Genomic DNA, 27,802 nt, shown 5'->3' with positions numbered 1-27,802 from the left:
AGCAGATCATTCACATTTCTTGAACTGCTAGCTGTTGCAGCTTGTAGAAACTCATTTTCAGGAGACTGCGATTTTTGAAAAGCAGAAGAAACAGTAGACAGTTCACATTTTGACAGTTTTACAGGTCGAGTTGCCCTAATTATGGTCTTTATTCTCTCTGAGGTATTTTATAGATCTTCTCTTTTTTCTTCTTTTTTTTTTTTTTTTGTAAGAACTCAATATAGTGCTTGAAAATCAATAGTGTTTCTAATACAAATTATAAATCTTTTCCTATCTTCTAAAAACTGTTAGGATGTATAAATTAGAATATGCAGTGTTCTGTTTCATATTTAACGTTGTCTGACTTGCTTTTATTTGGAAGACTTTTCACATAGGGCTGATTTAAGAATTTCTTTTTGCTGACTTCAACAGCAAGATGTTTTTCTAGCCAGAATACTTGGAATTGTGTGTTTGGCTGAATACAGACAGGTGACAGGTGATCATGCTTCAACCTGATGTTTTCACTATGTTTTGTGAGTTATTGCAGCTTGTAGAATAGAAGGGAGGATGGGGGATGTCTTTTAAACAGCTTGTTGGGTTCTCTTTGTAAATACTGACTTGCAAATAATGTATCTGGAGGAGAAAAATAGGATTTTGTATATTTGAAAGAACCAAAATATTCTTGACTTTACTTCTTTCCTTTCAGTATTTGTGTACTGAAGTCATTAATATAGAGCTTTCTGATTCTGTCTTTTTAGGAAGCCTCACAAGTAATTCCACTGAAATTTTTGAAGTCCCTGAAACATGGTAGGAAATAACTGCCTTAACAAGTGGAATTGATTGAAAGCAGTTGTGAGAACACACCTCCTGGAAGCCATAATTTATTTAACTGAAGTGGTGTTAACAAATCAGTATGTGTCCTGAAAACCAGTTTAATTATTTTAAGCTGTTTACCGAACAATCACTGTCAATTTTACTTGTGTGTATATTGACTAGTATATGATCTTGTTGTTGATCAAGTGAAATCCTTGCTGTTATTATGTTAGGTTTAAGAAGCAAGACTAAGTGTATTTCAGTCATCCACTTTGGCACGTTGGCTATGAAATGTACAAAAAGACCCGGCAGTCTATGATTTTGTGCTAGACTTTCCTGTGCTTGAGGGGAGTTACCACAAATCTCCTAATCTTTAGATATTTTTTCAGGCAACATCAGAGTGCTGTCAGAACTCTTGATACAGGTAGAACTGCAGTTTCACATATTGCTTTTTACCTGTTACTATCCAGAAATCATTTTTTAGTTTTCCATTCTTTACTTCACCTCCAGTGCAGCCAGTCTTCATCTGAATAGCAACTTTACAGATACCCTTTTCCAAAAATATAATTTATGTGCTCCTTAAATATTAATTTCTTGGTGGGAGGTAGTTTTTTCTTTGTTTTCACCTCTGCTGCTGTTTTCACCCTTAAGTCCCTATCTATTTCTTCCCTGCTTCTTCCCCATCTTGTGGGGTTTTTGTTAAAAATGTTTTTTGGTACCTGTGACAAACCTGCTAACTGTACCAGCCCTCTATTTGTTTAAAAAAGATCTGCATTGGTAGATTTCAGAAAATGTTTGATATTTAACATTTTTGTATCATGGAAATAAAAACAAAAGATGTATTTCCATAAAATGAAAATTAAAGAAATTTTCTTAGGAAGTGGTTTGCTTTTATGTATTGGCTCCTGAAATATATTTTTTGTGCTCTTATTTTGCTCTTCATAATACTATTTTTAAAAATTATTTTAAATCTCCATACAGTTTTCAGTCTATGTCTGGCAGACCCTCTGGGTCTATGGACTGACTACTTTCAAGATATTTGTGAAATATAATGAAGAAAAGCCAAGTCTATTGAAAAAAGCTTGTTATGCATTTCCCTTGGAAAAAAGAATGAGGGTTCTGCAAATCAGCAAGTTGAAAACCATTTCTATGGAAAAGTGGAATATTAAGAAAGTTACATCAGATTGTACTTACATCACAGTGTGAACCATTGTCATTTTAACAGTGCAGCAACCTGCTTGAAGGTATGCCAAAATTTGTGGGTTTTTAAGTGATTACAAGAACTATCTCGAATCTTGAATTTGTTTTGCAAAAGGGAAAAGGATTTAAATCCCTCAAATGTGAAATGTCTTATTTCTAATCTCGGAATACTGCTGGAAGTAGTGCACCTAAGGTTTGTTGTTACTGTTGGTTTGTTTAGTAGCAGCCATAGCATCATATTATTGCACTGAAACGTGGGACAGAAGACAGTGTTATTAGTGATGCTAGGGGAAATTATCAACAGAACTCTTCTGATCCAGAGCATATGTAGCCGCATGGGAACTTGTCTTCATTTCATTACAATATGGAAGCTTAAATCCTTTCCAGATTATTATTTTTGTACAAAGAGTAGGCTGGGTGTATATTTCTCTAAGCTACTGTATCCACTATTTCCAGTCTTCTTCCCACTCTGAATTTTGGAGAGCAGGATGTCATTTATCTCCAGCTGTACTTAGTACCTCTTAGGGAAATAATGCTGGTTTGTTTTCTAGTCCTTGTGTAGCCTTTGATTTTACCAGATAATACCTACTTACACTAATAAAGTGAGATGGGATTGGGACTGTGATATCACTAGCACTAATTTGGGTGGAGAGTTGTCAGGGTAGATGCTGCTGTAAAGAGGAAATGACCCCCCTGATATTTGCATCAGAACTTGTTATGCTGTGGCTTTTGTGCACCTCACTATAAATCAAAGCACTAATTCTAGCAGAGGAGAAATGTGGCTTCCTAAATTTGATGCACATTTGCTTCCTGATGTAAGTTTAAAATATGTGCCTGCAGTCTGCACCTTTACAGCTTTTATTCCCAGAACACAAAGTTGTCATCACCAGTCTGCGGCCGCAGCGTTCCTCAGGCTGTGATCTCCGGGCTGTGCGCTGTCTGTGACAGGAGGGTCGGGCACCTGGGGTTGGGGCGCTGTGTGGGGGTGCTGGGGCAGCAGCGAGGTGTGGACAGGTTGTTCTGGCCTGGTAAAGTCAGGTGTATCTACCATACTTGGATAGAATTACTTTTTTTTTTTTTTCTCCATTCCTTTTTTTCCTCAGGGGAAGCGGGGAGTAAACCCCATGGATGTTGTTTAATTTTGATGCTCTTCCTTTGTTTTCTGTTTGAGGAAGCAGCAGTGGCTATACCTGGTTCTGTGTGCCGCACAATTGCCCTAATCGGGGCCAGAACAACTTCCGGCAGGAGGAGACCTCCACAGTGCTTGGCGCTGGGGGCCTCAGGGCGCCCGGCCTCCATCTTCCCTCAGGGCGGGGCGGCCCTCAGCCCCGCCGCTGGGCGATGGGTGCGGGAGCAGCGCTGTGTGCAGCCAGGACGAGGTGAGTGCCCAGCAGCCTTAACGGCTTGTTTTTCTGCTCTTCAGTTGCATAAAATAGCCGATGTTACCTTGCTGATGGTTGTGCTGAAGTGAAAGGTTTCCTTCAGCAGACGGTGGGCGCTGCAGTGGAGCTGTGGTGCTCTGTGCTTGTGCTGAGGTGAGGTGAGGTGAGGACTGGCAGTTCCTCACTGCAGGCGGTGGGGATGGGGTGCAGTGTGGGTGTCAGCATGCTGCTCTCGGCTGTTACCTGCAGCTAGCGTCGGTGGAAGCAGAAATTCAATTGGGAAAACAAGGGAATTTTGTGATTAAAAGAGGAGAACTTGGGAGTGTAGACCTGAATGTGAGAAGTAAGGAAAACCTCTCCATGGGGAATAAAGCAGGAGGGCTGGAATGTGTTTATTTGACTGAAATTTAAACTTGACAGTGACCAATTATCAATAGCACTTGAACGCTTCATTGTTTGAATTGAAAACAATGTTAAAATTGTACTTAAATTGATCATCTGCAAAGTATCTCAAGCATCTCTGGGATGAGAGGTGGTTTGGACCAGAAAGCATAGGTGTCACAGCGCGGGGCATAGTTTGTTCTGGTGGATGAGAGAAGCACCTGTGAAGGGTATGGCGTAGTACTGAGTAGAAGAGAACAGCACGAGTGTCCCTGCAGTGTGGATGAGAAGAGGGGCAGATGAGTGGATGAGGCCTGAGGGAGAATGAGTATCCCACGTAACGCTAACGTTGCTGGGAGTGCAGCAACCTATGCATGCACTCAGCTCGGAGCTTGTTTTGGAATAAAAACAAAATGCTTCAGATGATTTAGATGGAATACTAAATTATTTATCCACCCAGTGGAGAAAGGAAGAGAGAGGTAGAAAGCTAAAACTTAGTGATTCTTGAAAAAAATAGTGCCGTTAACCCCTTTCTTTCTTTAAGCCGTTGAGTTCTGTCATGGTGCTTAGAAGATATCTGGTCTCCCAGATGTACCCTGTGTCTTTAAATCGTGATAAATGTGACACAGGTAAAAATGTTCTCTGCACTTCAGCTTCAGGTCATACATGAGGGTACTGTTGGTAATCAAGAGGTCTTGGCTTCTAAGTCTGTAGACTATTGCCAGCTGAGCAGGTGTGCACAGTGAAGAAGATTCCTCAAGATTCTCCACAGTACACTAGTAAATAAATATGCAATTGCTTGTCTATTTCTGGAGCTTTTGTGGCTTTGAACTTAAACTGACTAACTCCAGGTGACTGACTTCTCCTGTGTGTTTCACAGAAATAGCACCTCACCATAGCTGATTCAGAGCTGGTGGGCTCGGTTGGAATTTATAGGGTAATTAAGATGTTCTTTTTTGCTTTAATAGATGTACGTGAAATTTCTTCTAAAAATAAACAGCCGTGAACTTTACAGCAGATCATGGGTGGGTCACAGCTCAAAACGAAATCGTATGGAATGATTTATTCATAAATATGATGCAGAAAACATTTAATGAAACGAAAAAGTTAGACTTCCCCATTGTTAGAATCATTTCTTAAAAAGTCTCTGTATGTTTTTGCAAGCAATTTCCTGGTTTATGACTAGAATCACCCTGTGTGATCTGATTGCTGTTAGAATGTAATTGAATGTGAAAATTTGGTGGTTACGACTGTGGCTAGTGTTTCATCCTAATTTATGATCTGCTTACAACCCATCAAATGATTGACAGCTGTTTTCAAGGTGATTACTTAGAAATCAGTCATTGAGGCTGAATTGAGAAGGTGGCTGATTTGTTTTTGTGCATATGGTATAACAGCCTGAAGGACAACAATATATTGACAAAATTCGTAGTTTTCTAGAAGTTTACTCAATGTAGAGTTCCTGACTTAAAGGCTGAAGAGCCTCTTGGTTTCTTTTTAGTAATTGTTTTATTTAATGAAATTTTAAAAATACACAAAGATAGCAGTAGCAGTGAAAAATTGTTTTGCTGTAACAATGTACCTGCGTACATTTAATATTTTCTAAATAAAACTAAAAATAGTTGTGCAGATAAGACTTCATATAGGGAGTGTTCAGTTATGCTCAGGAATTGTCAACATTGAAAGTGAAATTAGATCAGAAAATGAAGGATAAAGGTGTTTTCATGTTTTGTTGATACTGTGTTAATGCTGCCTGTGGCTGTGAGCACCCAGCTGGAGCACAAGAAGCTGTAACATACAGTGGAGCACAATCATGGCTGCTGTTCCAGTGTTGTCCTTGTGGTCAGACTTAGAGCTACTCACATTTTCAGTGAGAGTTTGAGCACCTGACTTAATCTTTTCACTGTAGATTGTGAAAAAGAGCAGTATTTTCTTACCAAGCAGTCCTACTAGGTTTGCAGCTTGCATGTTTCTTTGAGACAGCTGGAATTTTCTATACATGCTCTTAAGGCTCTCCATTTGTGCTTGCTTTTTCCATTGAAATAACTGCTCAGAGCGTTACCAGATTTTGGACAGAGAGGCATCACTTCAATGCCTAAATGTCTCATTCTGGACAATTTTCTGCAGGCCTGGCTGTATTGCAAGGCCTGTTCTAAAAACACCCACAAAACTGTTTTGTCTATCTCTAAATGTATTTGATGACTGCTCGAGTGGATGTCTGATAGTGGCAGGAGGAATAAAGCCAAAGCTCGGCATGTCAGAGCTTTGGAAAGCAAACAGTCAGTGATGGTTTTGGTCTGATGGGGGAAGCAGCAGAAACCTGTGGGCAGAGCCAGCAGGAGGCTGAGCCTCACCTGGTGCTTGAAGCAAGACAAGTGCTACCAGAGTGACTTCACACTCGGAAAACTTTGCCTTTTTTTTTTTTTAATGCTAAACTAGAGTTGCCTTTTAGATATTTAGACTTGTATATGACATATGACATAACAGCTTTCCAGCTTTGTCTACGGAGACACAAATTGCATTAAAACTTTACATTGTCTACCCTAGGAAAAACAGAAAGGTGAAAAAGGTTACTGTGGTGATGTGTAAATACAGAAGTGGTAGCAGATGGGAAAAAACTGCTGTGTTCTCATTAGCTTTTGCATTTTTTCCATTGCTGCTCTTGCTCTGTATGCTGTGAACTAATGGACATAAGTGCTTACCCCATTGTTTAGAAGAGCATTACTGACTTCTATCCACACTTGAAAAAAAAACCATTAGACATAGTTTTCAAACCTTGCAGTGCAAGGTGACAAACTGATATGGTGCTGCCATATTCCAGTCTTTTCTCCTGTGGAAAATGAATTGGCATGAATGATCTTAAAAGGAAATCCAAGCTCTGCCACTGATCCCTCTGAGTGAGTGGATCCATCTTAGCGTGCTCTGACTGGCTTTTAGGTAACTGAAATTAATACTGGAAACTGGAATGGAAAAAATGGCTAATAGAAATAAGTGAAAGCATCCATAATCATAGATACATAGTATTTGCTTAATAATAAAACCAAAGCAGACACTTTAAGAACCCTTATAAAATTCCAGGGATCCAAACTAAAGAATGTGAAGCTTACATGGCTGAGTTGAAGATACAGAATTCTTTACTTATATTTCCTTAGAAGAGAGTAATGGCACAGTGATTAAATAATATCATACCACGTTCAAAAACAAGGTTTCCAAACTCCTCCCCCCCCCCCATTTCCTGTAGTTGGAGCCCTATTTAAATCACTGTAAATCCGCTTGGCACTTACTGTGCTCAGCCAGTTCATGCGCTGCTCTGGATCCAGCTCGCTCTCAGTGCCGCCAGCTGTCCCGCTGCCTCACACCTTCCATGCTCTGTTGTTTTGCAGCACGGAGCTGACTGGAGCTACAAATGTATGCCTGGGAGGTGGGTGGCTGCACGCATTCCCTTGTACATTACGGATTCTTTAGCTTGGAAGCTAAAAAGCTGCTAGAAGTCATTTGTCTGAAACTACAGTAATTCCGCATAGATTGATTTGTCTGTGTCCCACTCCGCAATGAAGTGTGTGGTGTGGTAGGTAGTGGAATCTGCAAGCATTTTGAACTGGTTTTTTACACGCACGTATACCATATCTCATAGCAAATGTTAAGAGTGACTTTTTCTTCTCACGTAGTTCATCTGTATTTCCACAGGTTGTGATTATATTTTCAAATGTAATAGCATCAATAGCATTTGAGGGATTCCCTACTTATCTTCACACTGTTTTTAGTTCTTTCAACACCATCTCATCCTCACAGGTTGGAAGACTTTGGCTACCGCAAGGATATGCGTGTAGCTATGGATGGGACACATGAATAAAAGTGGTGTCTTCTGAAAATTGTCACAGTTCACAGATAGCGCATATGAAGATCTGAATGATGGGATTGGTAGAGATCTCGTGGCCAAACATGATTGATTATTTATTGATTTTTCTACCAGTGGTGATGGAATGTTGTGAGGATGTTTTCTATTTATGAAAATCAGTCCAATCTCAGAGAAAGATTTTTTTTCCCTGGGGTTCTTAAACTTAGCTATGTTGGATTTAAAAGTCCTTTCATTTTTATATTGCTGTAGCAAAGCTCTTATAAGTCTAATATTTTCTTTAGTTTAGACTTAACTTTTATGAAAGTCAGAGAGCCCAAACATACTTTCTTCCTGAGAGATAAAATTCCTCTGACTTTCACTTATTATTTATACACCTTCTAGGGTATATCTCAGAACACTTGATTTATGAAGGTTTGGTCATTGCATAGAGTGAAGCTCAGCCACCCAAACCCACGTGGGTTTTTAGTGTTTTTCTTTTTAGTGAACATGAATTTAATAAAGTACTTAGCTGCAGATTCCAGTGAACCTGGAGAGATTTATGGTGTTACGAGGGAAGCCCTACAGTAATTCCTATTTTTCACAGCTGGACGCAGCGCATTGCTCAGGAATTTTACTGGCACTTCCATTTATGGTTCTTCTTTTCAGTTTTCCATAAAATTGTATCACAGAGAACTTCACATTCTCCTGACAAATAAAAACAAGAATTTAAAGATTTTCATGTAACTGTGGGGTGGACCAGCTGTAGTCCTTAACCTGACAGATGTTGTAGTCAATTTTTACTGCTGCAAAGTTAGAAAAGAATACTGCTCTTGACTTGTATGTTTCATTAGTGTAATATAAATGTATTATTTTATTTTGCTCTGTTTTTCTTCCCTTTAATAGCCGCCTAAAACAGGCAATGAAATGCTAAAAGGGAGGATGAATGATGCACTGTAAGGAAAGAGGCTCTATGCCAAATTCCACACATTTACACTGCCAGCATTTATTCACAATGTTGGTAAAATGGAAAACGCTTCTGAGCTGCTCTGTTATTTATAAGGCAGATCATTCTTTTCTTTTTCCTGGTAGGAGAGAGCATTAGATAATCTGACTCCTGTCACTGTCAGGTTAGCCACCAATCGTGACGTTGTGCAACTCACTTTAACCTGTCTGTGTCTCCAGCTTCTCCATCTGTATTGGGAAGTAATAGTTACGTATCTCAGATTATTACTCCGACATTAAGGCTTTATTACATAAAAAATCATACATTACACAAAAAAATCTAATTTAGCTCCATCAGCAAAGTGCTCTTTCACTGTTGAGTTGACAATTTTATTTGAAAATTGCTGTACTTAATTTTTCCAGACTGATGGACATATGAACTCATCAGCTAAAACTCATACAGTTAAAAAATTCTCAGGCATCAAATGACTGACCAAGTTTCAGAAAGTGAAGAATGCCAACAGATGTACAAAAGAGCATTAGAAATAAAAATCACTGAGAGTTGATTTAAAGTCTTCTAGTGTTACTGACGTGTACATTTGAGTATATGCACCTGTAATCCTATAACATGAAATATATTTCTTGCATATGAGGATTATTACTGAGAATGAAATAAATCTGAATCTCTAGATTGGAGGATTAATGTGTTGGCAGTTGGTCCAAACATCCAAATATTCTAAATAAAGATTCCTAGAAATTTTGTTGCTGCGCCCAACATCCAGGTGTGGTGGCCTGGGACAGTTCAGCTACTTCTGAGTATGGCAGCAATTCTTTAAACAAAAGAAGCAAGGAAAGTAAAGCCTCTTAGGCTGTGAAAGCCAAATAATCACAGGCCACAATGAATGCCAGTGCCATTTCTGCTAGGTACTTAAGTTTTTAAGATACCTTTGTTTAAGAAACCATGAAACCTAGAAAATAAACTTTGACCAATTCTTGGTTTGTGGAATGATTTATGTTAATAATATATTAACTATTAAAAAAGAAAAGAACTTAGAGCAGAAACCTTTTGTATTCATAGTGCAAATGCAGTGAATTGATGTCTATCTTCAATAAAGCAAGAGACCAGTGTTCTATATTCTTAAAAAACAAAGGTCTGGCATTTTTTTTTCTTCTTTGAAATACTGAGAATAACCTAAAGGCCTGGGATGGAGATTGGTGTTGACAGAAAATTGGCCTTCCTGCTGAGCATGTGCTTTTTGTTATTTCTGTGAAAAATCTACCTATTTAACCAGGTTTTAACCCTTTCAGACATAATTCCTGGTAGGATCTGTGAATGCTAGTTGTTACTAGCAAAATCTTGGGAAATTCCATTGCTTAATTACTCTTCTAGCTGCCCTCTGCCCAGGTTGGATGCATACCTGCCCCACAGAGCTTTGGGGTATGCTCTGTCTCCTTAATGTGACTAAATTTTAGGTCCCTTTCAAAGTAGACCTTTTGGTGCAGGAAATTTAGCTATGTGTATCTAACTGTTTTTGAAGGTTATTCAACTTAACCCCCCTGGCTTGGGACATCTGTCCATCTCACTTGCTTGGACTTGGGGATAGTAAGAAACAAGTAGAAAAAAAAAAAACATCTTAAAACAATTACAGCTGTTTCTGAAGTGTTTGACCACAGATGTAGAGCCCAAGTAGGTGAATTACCTGGCAACCTGGTTAGGGTTCACTGTATCTGCCCTGCCTCTCTGCTGGCAGCTCCTGGCCCGTAGCAAGGCTACAGAACCCACGGAATGCTGGCTTCGTGGTCACGGCAGTTCATAGCTCTGGATGTTAAAATTTAACAAATAGGCAGCACTTTAATTTCACATGCTCAGCAGTGAACCATAGGGTTTTTTCTGCTCCAGTTTTGTTCTTAGGAAATAGCATGAATAATTATGGATGCAAATTGTAGATGTGGCTGGTAGGGGAGGAGTACAGTGTGTAAAAGGTTGTTTGCTTTGATGCAAGTAGCAGTTAACGGCTGTAAAGAATTTGCAGATACTGAGCCTTTCCACCTGCTATTAAGAGAGTTACAAAACATGCTAGTTTCTCGCGTTTATGTTGGCTTAAGGACCTTGATCTGTCAGTGGGACTCTGCAAATCTCCCAAACTGCTGAAATTCTGAATTAACTTTCTATGTAACAGCTTTACATTCAAACAACCTTCTGTGAGTTACAATAAAGTAGCTGTATACCAAATTATCTTCAAGGTCTTCGCAGCTGAATATTTGTAAGGATTTGAACTTATGTAAGTGACACATGATTAAATTAACATTATGAAGTCGAAGGCAGATATTAGGGAGGGATTTCTAAAATCATCTTCTCCCATCCAGCTCTTCTCCACAGTTCTGTAGTCATCTACAGTAAGTCACTTAGTCATCTACAAATATGTTCTTTCTTCAAAAACAGCCATCCCGTGTACAGGCAGCGTTTGCTTGGAAAGGATCTGTCTCTCCAGTAGCACAGAACTGCGACTGACGGGGATTCTGGGCACCTTGCAGGATTGTTTCTGGCTACACCGACCCTAAAGCAGCAGAATGTGCACACAACTGCTATTTCAATTCCATAGTTCCCATGGGACAAAATACCAGTACAGAAAAAGTGTCCTTATAGAAGCAGAGTGCTTGTCCTGATGCTTTTCAGAAAATACTTTGCAGTTATTTTAGCACCAAAAAACTAACAATTAGATCAACAAATTTGTTTCACCAAAAAACTGGGCAGGAAGGTTGTCAGTGCCACGAATAATCTCCTTATCGAAGTCAGGTTTGCTCTCTGAAATTATCATTCCAAACTCCAGATTGCCAAATTCCATTTTAGCAATCCAAAATTTAATTTCAGCAACGTGGAGTTTGTCCCTTTCATTTCTGAAGCCAGATAAGAAGGAATTATCTGTCACTGTTCTTAGCAAGAAATCTTTCAGAGAAAATTTTATTTCTTTCAGAATTCCATTTGTTTTGATACTTTGCCTTTTGAAAATCTAATTTCTTTTGGAGGAATCACTTTTTAAAATTCCCACTAATACAGCTGTATCAATCATAGTCATGTTTTCATAATCATATTGTAATGGAATAGAGAGATGGTGATAACAACAGATTGAAAAACTATACAACTAAAATTGTGCACGAGGCCTGCTGATTGTCTGCCATAGCTTCATATTGTCACAGCAGTGAATACAGAAATTGTAGCACGAGACACAAAACTGTTTTTTTACAGAATAGGTGCTGTGTATCACCTTATATATTCCTGATGATGCATCTCCCAAATATAACAGAGAACCAAAATGAGAGAGGGTGGAGGAGAAACAACAATGTTCTTTAAAATGAAGGAGTGGAGTTTTCTTTTTAAAAAGATGAGAAGTGTAATAATAATAATAAAGTAGAAGACTTGTCGAGGCAAACACGTTGAAATCGTTCAGAAAAATAACTGCATGACATCATGTGAGAAAGTCAGAACCAAAAAAGGACAAGTTTTATAGGCCAAAAAGCTTCTATTCATTCCTAAAGAATTTCTCCTAGTCACACAAGAATTGTGAGAAAGAAATAAAGCCATCGTCCTTGGAACGCTCACCAAGTACAAATATGTTGTTCCAGAGAGGAAAGGTCAAAAAAGTAGAAATAGAGTAAAATAAGATACGGTTTTTAATCAGGAATGCTTATGGAGAGATACTGACTTACTGTTCACAAAACCAGAGCTGATGTTTACTCCCAGTAATACAAAGAAGACTGGAGCCATGGTGAAGCCCTGAATGCTCTTGTCTTTCTCAGCAATCTACTGCTTGCATATTAGAAAAGTAATTTAGACACTTTTTTCTATCTGGATCTCAGAGCAGCAGGGAGAGTTTCACACCTTCATGAATTCAGCATGGGGATTCCCAGGCACTAGTGATTTTCAGGAAAATAAGCTGCTTCACAAGCTGGTTTGTACCGTGTAGTTCACCGTGCTCTGAAGAAAATCAGTCTGTTGTCTAAACTAACCCACATAGCTTAGGAGGCAAAGAAACATTCAGGTTCAGAAGACTTCCGGGACTCGAGTACTACATTATGTTAGTATTTACGTCCGCTGTCATATTCAGACTACTTCAAAATAAATACTATCCTAAGTGCAACATGGAAAATCTTGCCATGTTGGTTGGAGATTACAACCCCTACTTTTCTGCCTATTTAACAAGAAAGTGGTTGATTAGGTAATGAAACATAAAACCACAGATAATTTATTTGCTCTTTAGTCGATAGCATGTAAAACCACTCAGTAGTGAGAATATGAAGAGTTGATTTGGAGTCCAAACTGACAGCTTGAGAAATAACAGGTGATCAGGAATGAATCAGTACCAACAGAGAACTGCTCATTCCCCGCTAAACAAACTGTCAAGAAACCAAAGCTTGGCTCAGAAGTATGAGAATTAATCAGTCAGCGTCAGGAAGAGCAGCCATGATCATTAATTTGCCACCTGGACATATTGATAGTAGCTACTCGTGCACTAGCAATAGAGACCAGAAGAGCATCAAGCCAGGAAAGCAAGAGTGGATTGGCCCAGCTTCCAAGTCTGTTTTGGAGTTACGTTAGTAGCAGAGTTTTCTGCCTGGTGAATGACTCCAATCTGATATTTGTTAGCTAAACAAGCTTAAACAGAGGAAAAAAGTGGAGCATGCATGCCAGGTATGTTCAGATGCTCACTCCAGAGTTTGCCGTCAGCAGTAAGCCTATGTACAATCAATGAATATACAGAAGATATAGTTGTACAATCAATGAATGTACAGATGATATAGTTGTACAATCAATAAATGTACGGATGATATAGTATGTCCAGGAGTTTGGCTGATATAATTATTATACTGGAGTGGGGAAAAAGGACACTCGCCCTATCCTGGGCTCACATGATAGACTCCAGTGAAGTGGATCTCCAGAGAGACCCTTCCCCACTGGCAGTCAGCTCTTCAGTGGCTCTAGGAGAGGTGCAGCCAGGCTACACCCCTTCCAGCAGCACAGCAGAACTGCCTTCACCTGTGCTGCCCTGGCTGACTCACTGCTTGCCTCAGGTGATCAATCAGAGGTTCAGGCCGTGATTCAGCAGCCCCATACAGCCTACATGTTCTGCTGTTACTGTATGTGGGAAAGGACCCAAGAGGAACAGAAATACTCTTCTGGACTATTAAATTCTCACATTCTCCAATGTGAGAAGACTAAAAGAAGTCTTTATGAAGAGTTGAATAACATTTCCTCACTCTTCTAACTCATGCAGTCTATTTAACTGATTCACAGACTACACAGTGTCCCCCATCACTTTAGATACTGGCACGTAGATTTGGGGTGTAGTCATCTTAAAGTCTCATACTATCATCAGACAATTCTGTTCAGAGTGAATAACTTTTCAGAATTTAGCTTACAAACAGCCTGAGCTCTCTTTCTGGCTTGGAGCCACTCGATGGCTGAAAGTCATGCCCTCTGCTGTAGATGCTATTGACAGTGACAGAATACTTCTGGTACAAAAAGTTTCTCCTCTTAACTCCAAAAGAAATGCAACAGCTTAATTCCCCTCAAGCCCCTCTCTGTCCCAAGGTACTGCAATGAATCTGAAAGTCCCAGTGTTAACAAGACTGCACTACCACAGAGATCGCTATAGAAAAGGGAAAGCATCATTGGGAAGTGGGTCAGCATTGATTTGGTGAGCTTTGAATCTAAGGATGAGCAGAATGGAGCTTACAGCAGTAGTTCAGTCTTTACAGTGGCGCCTTTACTTTGAGTGGTTTGACAGGAAGCTATTTAGGATGCATACAAAACAAGTAAGGGAGCTACTGAGAGTAAAATGAAAACTTCAGAGTCATCTATTGGGATTCCAAATTTACTTTGCTGAAAATTAATAAGTATCTTGGAAACAAGGGCTCTCCTGTAGTTTAGGAGGTGATCCAGACCTTTTGTGGTACAATAAGGACTGTAAGACCTCACATCTGAGAGGACCACTGCACATTTAGCACGGCCAGCTGGAGCACAAAACTAGGATTTGATGAAGGAAAGCCAGTTCTTCCTTAACCCTTGTAATGCTATAATGTGATGGAAAGTACAGCAGTAGTAGCAGGGTGGCACAATCCTAGGCTGCAGCCATGGATGCAGAAACAAAGGAAGAAAAACTGCTTACCTTTGGAGAACCTCAGGTACACTGAGATCTCCAATGAGATCCCCTCACCTCCACTGCCAGCCTGTAAGTGAGGGCTGGGGAGGGGGAATCTTGGTTCCACCCCTTCCATCACTCAGTGCATTGCACTGCATGCACCTGAGCTCCCCTGGGCTGGCTCTGCCTTCCCACCAGGTGCTCCATCACTGCTTCAGGCCACGACTCAGCATTTCTGCTATAAACTTGAAATGTGAAAGTTTGGCAGAAAAGAAAGTAGGAGATATCAGAGCAGTGTTGTGGAGGTAAATAGAATAGATAGCCTGTACTGAATCTTAGTGTCCGAGGGCTGAACAAGGTATGATGTGGGAGAAGTTTGTTGGTGTGATCTGCCCTTTTACTGACATACTCATGCAAATATCTTGAGTAGCATGGATAACTATAATGACAATTATTTAAAAATCTAGCAAGAAAACATTATAAGACACTAGTCTTTTATTTTTCTAAAGAAAACAAGTCAGCAAGAGTACAAACCTGATATTATAGGGTGTTAAAAAACAGCCATTAAGACTTTTTGCCCTGCAAATTGCTATTTTCAGAGATGCAAATTACTGTGCTCCCTGCCAACAATCTGTAGGCAACGAGGTTTTTCTTTTCAACTGTTAATTTATTTTTCTTTACAGAGTTTGTGTACATGAGTTAACCAGGCTTGCCCCATACCTGCTTTTTTGCGCAGAACCATCTTTCTAGTGGTGCTCTGTAGGAACAAAGCTCCCTCCCCATTCCCAGAAGCGGCACCACTCAGAATGAGTTGTTTCAGAACATACCCGGTTTATTGAGAGGATCAGTGAACACAGCAGCGTTTTCTTGGCGACAGGTAGAAAAGCTGGCAGCTAATCAGTTTGTTTGGAACAGTTTATTGGCATTACATCTTTGCATTAGAAACTTGGATTTCACTTCTTATTTTGTTTTTCTGTTCCCCTGGTTCATTTCCTCTATCATTTTTTTTTCCTAATGATACATAAAAATAGCATGCTGAGTTTCTTTGTCCTGAACAGAGAATTAACTTTGTTGCTCTTTGGGTAGGGAGGCAGATTTGGTAAGAATTCTAGTTATAGGTATACATTATCCAACCATGAAAAAGGTAGCTAAATGAAAATCATCAACAGCATAGAAGGAAAGGAAACAACTTAAAGATATAAGTGTTAAATGTTAAACTTGCATCATCACCACTGCTGAACTTGTATGCTGTGCCTAAATATTTTGCCTTAGGATTTAATTTTGCCCTCCTGCTGAAGTGAAACACTTAAATTCATATTTTGAAGTCTGCAAATCAGAATTAAGGGCAATAGTTATTAGGGTAAGACATTCTGCTGTGTCTTGTGAACACAAACTGTTAGCATTCGGTTGCTTTTTTTTTGTCTGAATTGTTAAGCAGGCATTTTCCACATCCATACACTTCCTTAAGAACAAGGCAAAAAATAGTCACTGAGGACAAGGACAAGAGTTAGCAGCTGGCTAGTATGGCTTCTGGAAAACTTTAAACCTTTCTTAATGCTTGTCACAGCAATAGCCCAAAAATTCAGTTTAACGTTTGCATGACTGTATAATGTATTTATTAGTCTTAATCATGTTTTTCACCAAATCTGGAAATAATACAAGGAAGGATTGTTGTTCAAATAGTTTCCTCCATCTTTATGCAGAAGTACTGTTCGTGGTAAGAGTTACACAAATCTCATTGGTAGCTAAAGTGAATAGGTTCGAGTTTGGTCTCCTATCAGATCTAGTAGTTGGATGTGGTGCAGGAATGTCCTGAGTTGCCCAGGACCTTCATGTTTCCATGGGAGTCCAGTCTTATCTCAGCAATTGTCTGTGTTCTGCATCTGGAATGAATATTCTGTTTCCACTTTCACATCTCAAGAAATAATTTTGGGGGTGTCTTCATTTTATCTATATCTTCACATAACACCTACAGAACTATATGACATTTATGTGATGTCTCAATAGTGCATGATTTTTTTGTTCAGCAGGGGTTGTAAATCATCTGTGAATAGGTGTTTGGCTACTTCCAGCATTTCTGATATTAAATGTGAGAGAAATGCTTTTTGTTAACTGGAGCCACGTGGACATATACAGTTTATTTCTGAGCCATGTACTGCAGAAAGTGTACAGAAAGCGTAACTCTGTTTCTTGTATTTCACGCAAATATTTTTGTCTAATTTATCTTTTTCATCATATTTTTCTTTTCATGTTACTTCTTTTAACGTGAGTTGCATCACAGCTGTTTACACTTCGAAGCCACATAAGAGTAAGAAACAGAGGAAATGGGAAAAGTAAAAATAAACAATTTAATTCTTAATCAGCTACTGCTTTTGATGCTTTAAACATGGGGATCATTAATGCGGAAAGCTCTGGAAGCCTTCGTAAGCTGGCTTGATCATCTGAAGAATGCCAGTACTTCCTAGGGAAAGTTCATGATTCATACTCAAGGATTAAGCCAAGAGAATCTTGTGACCTAAGCAGCCTGGCTCTCCAGTGGTAAAAATGGGATTTTCTTATCTTCACAAAAATAATAATTGAGACAGAGAGCAGGGGTGGAAACAGACAGTATACATCTGATTGAAGAGCTAGCAATGCTCAGCCAGCACAAGGGAAATTGCTGTTTTGGCAAACTGCGAGTGTCGTGATAGAAAAATAAATGACAGTATATGAAGTATTCCTCGGAGATGAATCACAGCATGTCTGAGAAGCAGCAAAAATATGAACTGTAACAAACAACTATAGAGATTTTGTCTTCAGTGTCTTGAGTGAGCCTTGGGAAACGTTTAGTCATTCACCTGGCAGTTCAGGAAATAGCTCCTCCCCGGGTATTTATCACTTCAAAATGATGACATTAACATGTAGTACATTATGGTAGGTTGCAGTGCAAGAAGACTGGGTACAAGATTTGGAGTGATGACCTGAAATCTAATCCTATTTCTAATAATATACATCTACTTGACAGAGTCAGTCAAGCTCAATATTATAGCTTCTCCCTTTCTGCTACTGAGATAATAATTTAGCTTTTGATTTATTTGTTTAGAATCTTGCAAAAATGACCTTTGAAATATGAACAATAAAGGATACAGTAGATGGGAGCATTGCAAACTGACTCCCCAATCAAGAAAGTTGCATAAACTTTGCGTATCCTTTGGTAGAGCTCACTGATATAAACAGCCTTGGTTATATTTAGATCCACATCTAGGTGCTCTGCCACCTCTGCCATCTCTCTTTATTCTTATTCTAGGGTTTTAATTACTTACATTTCATAGATGATAAGGAAATAGATACAAAAGCACCAGCTATCATTACTTTTTCAGAAAAGCAAAACATTATTGGTACGTTACAACTCCAGTCTTGTTTTGCATTCATTTCCTTTGAAGGGAGGATCACTATTAGCAAGCAGAACTGCAGTCATTGTGTAAATCTGAAGATCCTGTTGGTTTCTTTAAAAATCATGCAGTCAAATTCCCTAGCATTTCTTTAGCATTCACAGTGCAGAAACATCTGATAGGAGAGAATTTTCAGCAGCAGCTTTTGTGGGAACTGCATAGGCAGGTAACAGCAAACTCCTTTCTGGGCAGTACTGTGCATTGGTTTATGTGCTGGGCAAATCAGTGATGAGGGAATGATGCTGCAGGGGCACATGCAGGCACAGTAGTCATTTCGATAACATCCGACTGTTCTGTTGAGGAAAATGTACATTTAAAGCTTCTTGATCTGCAGGGAAGAATTACCATCATTGTGCTCCTGCTCTCAGTTGCAACATCTCAAATTCATATTTATTCATACATGCCTTTGTAATCCTGTTGAGTTGCAGTGGGAATAAAACAAATCATACAATGAAAAAGTATAAATCATTGCAGTACATAAAGCAATTTCCATCACTGCTGCTAGAAACTGCTCAAATAACAGTAATTTCTAATCTTCTGCAAAACATAGTGCATTTAAATTTCAATTCTCTTTTGTGATGTTCAGAGAATAAGTAGACAAATTGCATTACGAAAGTCAATTTCCATACAATACTTTAAACAGTTTCGCAAATTACAGCCTAAATCTTTCAAGATTTTTCTTCATTGTCAGCAGTGCACCATGCCTTGGTAAGAAGTGGAAGCAGACCTTCAGAGATACATCCTGGACACTCCTTTTGCCCCCCTTGGTGAAAAAAGGATGGGATGCTGCCAGGACAGCCATAGTTTCTGCAACACAAAGCTGAAGTTACAAGATCGTTGTCGTACGAAAGCAGAAACAGTGTATGGCAGTCTGTGCCCTGCAGTGCTGCTGTTCTGTTGTTTTTACAAACATTGCTACCTTTGTAGGCAGCCAGGCTGCTAATTTCTTCTCATTACAAGTATATGAAAAACAAGGGAGACAGAGCTACCTCTAGTAGACTGATACTAATATGGTGAAGTTAAGCCATCGAGAAGACTGTATGTTTTCAATAAAGCCAAGCACCTGCACACAGACAATGTCTGACTTACAGCTGAATGCTATTCAGTGTTTGAGAATGGGGAGAATGGAAAAAAAAGCCTCTGCTGTATTTCCTTCGAGACAGACAGGAGCGTGTTTATTTTCACCAAATATCCATACACGTATGACCCTCTCAGCAATGGTCAGTTGCTGGAAGAGTGACGCCTTTTTATTCCTTCTGATATATATCCTGCACGTGCATCTCCTGTATGTGTGCAAATACAGGAGGAAGTAAGTCCTGAAAGACTTCCTGTGTATTCGCTTGTGAGCTCTCATGGGAAGCCAAGGCACAGGACACGGTTCTCATACAAATGGGCAAAGGTATCACATTCCACAGTGCCAAGCAATCATCAAATCCTGAAGAAAGTCCTATTCTTGTCCTTCTTCAGGCATCTAGGAATCACTGAAGTCTTGCAAATAATTATTTTACCTCTGTTTACTGACCATCTCTCAGAAGTATCTATTTCACCTCTCTGTCCTGGTTTTCTTTTTGCTTTTACCCCATATTGTGAGACAGGATATTAATATAAGTTCTTCATATTTCTTTGTCAGTGTAACAACACTTTCCAGGCAAAATATGTCACACTTTTCTCCATTGGCTTGTTATTCCTCTAGAGCCATAAAAGTTGGCATACTGTAAATGCCAGTGGTGCTTAAAAACCTGTCTTGGTGGGGAAAAGGATTGCAAAAATAGTATTTCTTTACTTTGGTAAGGAAAAAAAAAAAAAGGTAACCATTTTGTAAAATGGCTTTCCAGTGAAATACAGAAAAATGCCATTAGTTGGAAGGATAAAAGTTCTCCTGTGATGCAGGAAGAAGCCCTTTTTCTTTGTGCTTTTATTATTCATAATTAATATGCTCACCTCAAATTTCTGCCAGCAGCCCTGTGCATAATGCATCCCTGTGCATCATCTCTTTGTTTCTCCTTGTTCTATCATGCTGTGTGCTGTTATGAGAATGTAATGGAAAGTGATATTTGGGATATGTAAGGCAGCATCTCTAACAATATATTTTTTGCTAATTTTAGTTCAGATCCAGAGTTAGTGTCAATATCAGTGCAAGCACAGTCTGTTTCAAGGTGTGTACAGCTACAGAACAAAAACAGGCAGGAAGGCTCTTAGGGAGCGCTGGAGGGGGCGTGCAGCAGGACGCACCGCAGCACCTTTTGTGCCGTATCCAAACACACAGTGCCTGGTTTTCAATAGAAAAGGCAAAAACATGGAAACGTGGCCACAGTGTCCACAAAGTAAAAAGGCAAACAGCAGAAAATGCTTGTTTTTCATCTAGTGAAGTCACTAGTGGAATTCTGTTTACTGTACCACGTGTGTGGCATAGCTGCTCATGCGCATCAGTATGGAATTTATATTCCTGTATCTGCACCAGTTGAAAACACATCCTGCAGCTGTAGTGGTGCAGGGTGTGCAAAGGAGGCAGATTCATTGAGGATAACAGATAAAGTGTCCACAGCAGTGAAAGCTCCGGTTACTAAGGACAGAAAATGTCTTTTTTCAGCAGATCAATTTGGGCACTGACTGATTATTTTCCATTTTTCAGCTGTGCAAAACTTTTCCTCACATTTCCATCCTGTTCAAGTGAACTAATAAACCCCTGGCACAACTCTTGGTACTGCTTATCAACTTGTCACGTATGGCAGTGTTTGCAACAAGAAAATGTTTATCTTTTTGCCCCACTCAAAGCAAGCAGCAGAACAGAAAGCTCCTGCAAAAAGACCCTGGAGTGGTCTGCAGCCTAATGGGACTCTGGTGCTGTTCTGTTTTTCATTCCCATGTCTTTTTTTAATATGAATAAGCACGTTTTCTAAACCCTAATGCTAAAGATTGCTAATGAATAGTTACAGCTTGAAGTAAAAAAAAAAAAAAAGTTCCAAAAAATATTCAAATTATTCTTTGTTCTTTCCAGTTTTTCTAACACCTGAATGCCAAACACGTACGTCAGCATTCTGCAGAATGACAGACCAAAGTCCCAATGCCCTACTGCATTTAGACATGCTAGTGTGAAAAGCAGAAGTGGTGTGCAATGTTTCATAGGTGAAACAGGAAAGTACTCTTTCCTCTTTGCTGTGACATTGATAAAAAGAAGTGAGAATACGTCCTTGGGATACATGTTAATGTTAATGCTATCCATTATTATGCTGCACTGGAAAAGTTAACTTTTAAAATAAGATAAACTTGCTGTTACAGGTATTGCTACATATGGTGCAGAACTAGCACTGACCAAGGACGTTTTCTTGGGAAGACAGGCAAGCAGAAACACAGTACAGCAGCTCTCCATTTCTTGCTTGCTTGCAGGCCGCTTCTGATAAAAAGTCAGCATAGCCAGACCCACCAAACAGCAGGAACGCTGGGCTCTGCCCTCCAGCCCCCACCACGCTCACAGAACACTTGCTGCAGTGCCAGGGCATTGCACAGCCCCGGCAAGGGCATGCATTCATTCCCCCCTGCACCATATGAGCATCTGCGTTTCAGGACGCGGCACTGAGTGTCCTGCTTTTGGAGAAAATCAAGAAGCTCGAATTCACAAATTGCTGTGGCTTTTTCACGACACATTTGTAGCGGGCTGTTGGCACAAGGCATGTTATCAGGACACTGCAGCCGCAGCTGTCTCCCTTCTGGCAGGAGTGCCTTGAAACACCTACCTTGTAGTTTTTTTGGGTTTTTTTTTTGAATTCTTGGAAGCTTCTGTTTATTAATAGGGTAATCAGCAAAGGAGGAGATAGGAATAAAGCTGGTACGGGAAGATATTATGGTTAAGGCCAAAGCAGACTTGCCTTGAGCCACTGCCCCAAATGGCAGGAGTCAGCGTTCTGCAGGGAGCTGCTGGCTGCAGTCCTCGCTGTGCCCAGCCAAGCGCATGCAGCAGCTCACCTTGCCTCGTCCCTCTGAAGGCCTTTGGCACCTCCCTGGGACGTGCCAGGCCTACAAGACATACCTCAGCTCTTCTGAGCAGCTCTTTTGCGACGCAGGTGCAGCAGTGCTTCCTGTGCTAAAGCTCTGCGTCCATCACTGACGTGGCCACATGCCCTCGGGTGCTGGGTGTCTCCTCTGCATCCACTGAAGCAGAATTGATACCGCCACAATTCGGTGCAGAACTGGGTCCGCTGCTGTACTCTGAGCAGCGTTGCAATAATCAGTACAGGTAACGGCAGAGACACCCTTGTAACTGAGGTAACAACGGTCAGACTCAACACAAAAACCAGAGGATTGTTCTGCTTTATATAGACTGTCCATTTAAGAACTGTGTGTCTTTTTCTGCTATTTTTGTTTATCTATTTTGAGGCTGCTGGTAGTCACAAAAACAATACATCTGTAAAGACCTAAAATGCTGGTAGCGCTCTTCCATTCTGTGAAAGAATAAAGTATTCTCGTTACTCATTTCTTGGCACATAGCAAACACTTAATATATTTTCCACTGTGGAAGTGCTATTTGAAAACTACTACCTACTTGCTGCTGTTCTAGCATTCAGATCAGTGTGATGAATCCACTGGTCCTTGTTAACAACTCCTGTAATTGAAAGAGACCAAAATCCTGAAGAGTCTAAGGGTTTGCTCATACTTAAAAAACCAACCACGCAGCAAAATGACCACTGACAAAGAATTTTGTACTGCAGCCTATCAGCAAGGTGCTGTTGTTTCTGTAGGCAGTCTGCAGGTGGGGCCTGCAGTCCTTCCTCTGGGGCTGTACCAGGTCCTGAGCTTTTCGTAACATGCTATTTCTAATCAAAATCATATAAGCAGTTAAAATATAGAATTTGAAGCAAGTACTTGAATTTGAATCCTTAAGGATATACCACAAACTGATTTTGATTCCCCTCCTTAAATTTACGCTCAGGACTGCTAGCTCTAAAGAAATATTTTTCTCGACGCGGTGTAACGTGATAAACACGTTTTACATATGCACATTTCAGGGAAAATCTTAATTTTGCTACAGTCTAAAGACTCTAAGTAGGTGTGTTTGTAAGAATCAGCTGTTGAAATCTACAGGCTGCATCTCCAAGCAGTTGAATGAAAGATGGCTTATGTTAAAAATACATTTTTTCTGATATTCATAAAAGTTTATGTGTCATATGAGAATATAACATAGGGCACATCAGCTCTAATGCTCAAACCTATCGCACTGCTCTTATATAGCATTGTCACAAGTACAATCCCCCAGAAGACTCTTAAAAAGTAATTAGAATTCCAGTCCTTTCCCATTAAGTTTCTTTTATATAAAGGTGATAAAAATTATAGCTCTGGAAGTGATTCCTCTGCAGATGTTTAATACTGCACAACATGACAGAATCTGTGCAGCCTCACACGTTTTTAACACACGAGCTGCAGAGTCTTTGGGAGCATTGCTTGGAAATTAAAAGTTTACTGAACAAACCCCTTTATTCATAACATTAATAATTCAGTTATCTAATACTTGGTAAGTGATTTTGGTCATTTTCAGGGCTGCATAAGCCTCAAGCCAGCACCTTTCATTCACATTAGAAGGTGCCAGGAATCACTTTGTGATCAACAAATCAAACAGAAACACTGACGTAGTGATAGGAACATTTAGAATTAATACAGTGTCTAGCTTTTCTACTGCTTTCTGCCCAGACACACATCTGAAATGCTCTTCCATGTTGGAATGGATACATAAGCATGTTTTGAGCATGTCTGTGAGTACAGTGCTGTGCGACAGAGCTCATTCAGTAATTCGAGACAGTGGTTTTCTCATTGCAGCATCTGTCTGAGCATCAAGGGCTTGGGGTTCTGGTCCTAGCAGCTAGCTCCACTTGTGACCTGCAGGGTACGACTTGACCCATAGGATTTTCCTGCTGGAAAAATGAAAAACACTTGAGAAATTTCTTTATTTGGGGACTCTGCGGGGTGTGATTTGAATATTGGAGGGTCCGCGCATTTAATCTAACTAAAAATACTGGGCAGATCTTTTTATTTGATAAACAGCCTGAAGTATGTTCCTACAGCAGTTAACATTCTGAGCGAGGTCCACTATAACAAATTCCTTCAAATTTGTGCAAAATCTGCGTCAGTTTTCAGACTCACATACTGAATTAAGTTAAAAACACGCTCGTTGCACCAACAGAGTGCAGCTCTTGTTCTTATGCCAAAATATGTTCCTTTTCGTAAGTACCGTGCGGTTATCAGCATGTCCCTTGCATTTATGACTTAATGACATTCATTTATCAACAGGTGGTGGCATATCTTGCCGTTATATTTTAAGCAACATTAAACACAACCAAAAATAAGGTAAATAAAAGAAAATCAGTTGCTCTTTTAAAGTGTTTTTAGAGAGAAGCTGTACTTAGAAGCTAAGTCTTCAAGTAGTTCACACCAGCAACACAGAAGAATACTGCAAGAGCAATAAGGATTTTTAGGGGCATTATGATAGTGTAATGGAAACACATCTGCCCCCAAAAGTCCCTCATTTTCCCTGCGGTAAAGAGCCATGCAGGAAGTGGTGATTTCTGTGGGACATTGAGAATGAAACTATAAAGCAATTTTTTTTTAGTTAAAACACTTTTCCAACAATATTTCAGGATTTCAGTAAAACAGCAGTTTTCCAAACAATCCCTAGCTCATACACCTGGGCTGCACTGAACGGTTCTGTCCATCCGCCAGAGTGAATTCTGATGAAGTTCCCTTGGAAACACTGACAGTGCTGGAAAGCTAGAAGGAGGAACTGCACAGAATTGTCGGGCTATTTTTGTTCTTTCACCTATCCAGAATTTCAAAATAAAGCAGAATAATCAACATGAACGTTGACCTGCATCTCTGTTTTTAAGTATTTGCTTCAAGTGACGGTGCAAAGTTTGTAGGAAAAGGGAATACGTAATAAAATCATACAACAACTACGTTTTGTTTTAAAGCATTTCAAAATGTTTTATGTATAGTCATCCTATACATAGAGAAAGTCTGCTCAGAGTACAAACAAAAAGGGGAATCCCCCCTTGGCAAAGGCTGCATATTGCTTCTTTACAAACCTCCATAGCAAAGCGGCACACTGTGCCTGCTCAATTGACAAGCCTAACAAAAAGTCTCTCTCTTAAAGTAACTGACTACTACCACTGCTGCACACTAGCTATCACCTAGCAGGCGTATTCTTCAATGGAGCCACTGAGCTAACATATAGAATACAATATTGCTGAAACAAACAAACAAACAACAGCAACCAATTCCTCGTATGTTATTTAATACGTCGTGCTGTATAATCCATTTGGTCTTTGTTTGTTCCTGTCCCCATGTTCCAGAAAATTACTGTGACCTTGCCTGAATTTGGTGTTGATGCAGCTCCTGTGGCTCCCAGCAGCATCCAAGTGCCTGCTGCCAGGGCTGCCTGCTGCTTGCCTGCTTTCAAATAGGCCTTTTGTTACTAAAGAAAACTTTGACATGGACAGCAGCAACTACAAAGTAAAACCTGAGGTTCTGATGACTCTACAGACTGATGTTTCCAACAGAATCAATAGATAACAAATAGAAATATCCCAGCTGTAAAATCACTACATTCTATTACTGACCCTCGTGGGCCAGTCCTGGAACATCCTGCAGTGCCTTTTCTCACCCTTCCCAAAAACATGTACATGTGTCCTGTCGTAGATGACAGAACACGTTTTGTCTTTATTTCTCCTGGCCTACAAAACTGTCACTTTCAGACGTGGATGTCTAGCTCCTGCATTATATCAGCTTGTAAGGAAAGGCCATGAATCTATTAAAAATATTTTGCTCTCTGAATTGCAGCCTCTTTCACTAACAACTAAATGAAAATGTTACAGCAGTACTACTTGTAAAGATGGAAGTAACTCTGTTTAAAGGTAATAACTCATATCTACGAGCATTTAGTATTTTCTGAAATCACACAGCACTGATGCAATGTTTCTAAGATTTCTTCTGAGTTCAGCTAGGAAAGGTATGCTCCAAAGAGGAAAACAAAAATATATCTTTTAATGCTCTAGAGTCTGTGGAGAAATGTGATTCCAATGCAAAAAACAGAATGCTGATCATTGAAGGGCCCTGATCCCAAGAGGGGCTGAGAGATCCATGGGAACCTTCTTACACCAGCCCCAGCACGCAGCCACATTTGGTAGCTCACAAAGAAAGTTACCTCAATAACAGATGTGCTTTTATTTCTATACCTGTTGTCTTTATTTACTTTGTGTGTCTTGTAGAAAAGCCCTGAAAAAAAATCCACAACCAGAATGCCACCTGTGCACCCAGTGGCCACCGAGGAGCAGCCCGGCTGCTGGCACTGCAACAAAGGCAGGAAAGCCTTTCTTTCTTCTTTTTGCCATGCTTGTGCCTTTACCAAATTCCCTAAATGTTTGCATCTCTTGGGGAAAAAAGCATATTACACTGCAATGAATTGTTAACTAATCTGCACTGAGGAGAGGGCAAGCAGTGACTTAAACTCGCCTGAAGTCCTCCATTTCACCAGAGTGCTGTACTCTCGAGCTGCACGTTCTGAAGCAGCTTTATCCACGTAATAAAACTGCTTTCATACCACTTCTTCCACCACAGGTGCAGCTTCCACATCAGAGCAACATTTTTCCTCTAATATTTAAATTTTTCTAAAATGTGACTGGGTTTTTTTTTCCATCATAACCAGCAGATATGATTTCCAAGACAAAAAAAGGTGATGATACCTCTGCGAGATGCATTTGAACAGATTCTCTTTCAGTGCTTGGAGCAGGCCTTGTGCAGGCGAGCAGTGCTGATGTGTACAGTTAGAAGGGCAAGGGAAGAGCGAGGCACAAGCCAGCAATCACAGCATGGCTGCCCGCCTTCCTTGCCTGGAATAACTCCAGACAGCCTCACGGGGGGGACGACTGACCTCACAGCCTGGACTAAGGAACGGCTTGGAGCCAGGTCCTGACTTCCCAAACTCCGGTCACTGCCACCCTCTCCTTCCCAACAGCCGTACTGGAGGCAGTCACAAAACTCTTTTGTGGTGAAGTGTGGTCAGGGAATGTCAGATGCTGAGGCCCTGCTTCAGAACTCAGCCCAGAGAGCAATGCCCCAGCCATGCCACCCGGTTCTGATCTCGCTGCTTTCAGTAACGTGTCCACACGTTCCTGCTTTGGCAGGGGGTTGGACTCGATGATCTCTGGAGGTCCCTTCCAACCCCTACGATTCTGTGATTCTGTGCAGTGAACAGACAAGACACTGGATAATCCTCTTCTGCTTAAGAGTGCATAAGCTGTCTTTAAAGCTTTGCTTCAAAATGCTGAAAAGTCATTCTAAAAATGAATTTTTAATTTATTTTACATAGAAAATGCCTAGTAAGGCTTTCAATTGTATAGATGATGAATGCAATAAATAATTGGAGTTGATCTTTCTAAATATTATCTTTTCAATAATTTTTGACAGTTTTTATCTCCAGAAAAATGGATCTTGATTCCAAAGATACTGCCTTTTCATCTTCTCTAAATTCCTTCTTGCTTTTCAAACAAATGGATCCCAGCTGTCCCACTGCTGATGCTGGGCACTGCAGGACGCTCAGGAGCAGTGGTGCTGGGACCACCCTCACCATCCAGCACAGTAGAAACTGTCCGTCTTACTGTACATGAGAGAAACAGGAGCTCATTATATAGGTTAGTGATGGGAAAGAAGGTG

The 27,802-nt window shown here is 40.1% G+C and overlaps 1 protein-coding gene and 1 long non-coding RNA gene across 8 annotated transcripts in view; one reads left to right on the top strand and one right to left on the bottom strand.

The window, feature by feature from the left end:
- The window catches only part of PARN (poly(A)-specific ribonuclease), a 38,262-nt gene extending 36,576 nt beyond the window's left edge, over positions 1 to 1,686 (top strand). For all 7 annotated transcript variants that reach the window (XM_085237987.1, XM_085237986.1, XM_085237984.1 and 4 more), the window contains one exon: positions 738 to 1,686. In XM_085237987.1, coding sequence (XP_085094113.1) covers positions 738 to 790 — 53 coding nt within the window. In that variant the 3' untranslated portion in view covers positions 791 to 1,686. The remainder of the gene's footprint in view (positions 1 to 737) is intronic.
- The window catches only part of LOC146543217 (uncharacterized), a 28,523-nt gene continuing 897 nt past the window's right edge, over positions 177 to 27,802 (bottom strand). The window contains exon 2 of the long non-coding RNA XR_014886874.1: positions 177 to 27,746. This is a non-coding gene — a long non-coding RNA (uncharacterized LOC146543217). The remainder of the gene's footprint in view (positions 27,747 to 27,802) is intronic.

The sequence above is a fragment of the Meleagris gallopavo genome, chromosome 16 (genome assembly GCF_905368555.1).
Source record: "Meleagris gallopavo chromosome 16, MGAL_WU_HG_1.1, whole genome shotgun sequence".
NCBI classification, from domain to species: domain Eukaryota; kingdom Metazoa; phylum Chordata; class Aves; order Galliformes; family Phasianidae; genus Meleagris; species Meleagris gallopavo.
This window is presented reverse-complemented; position numbering and strand designations above follow the sequence as displayed.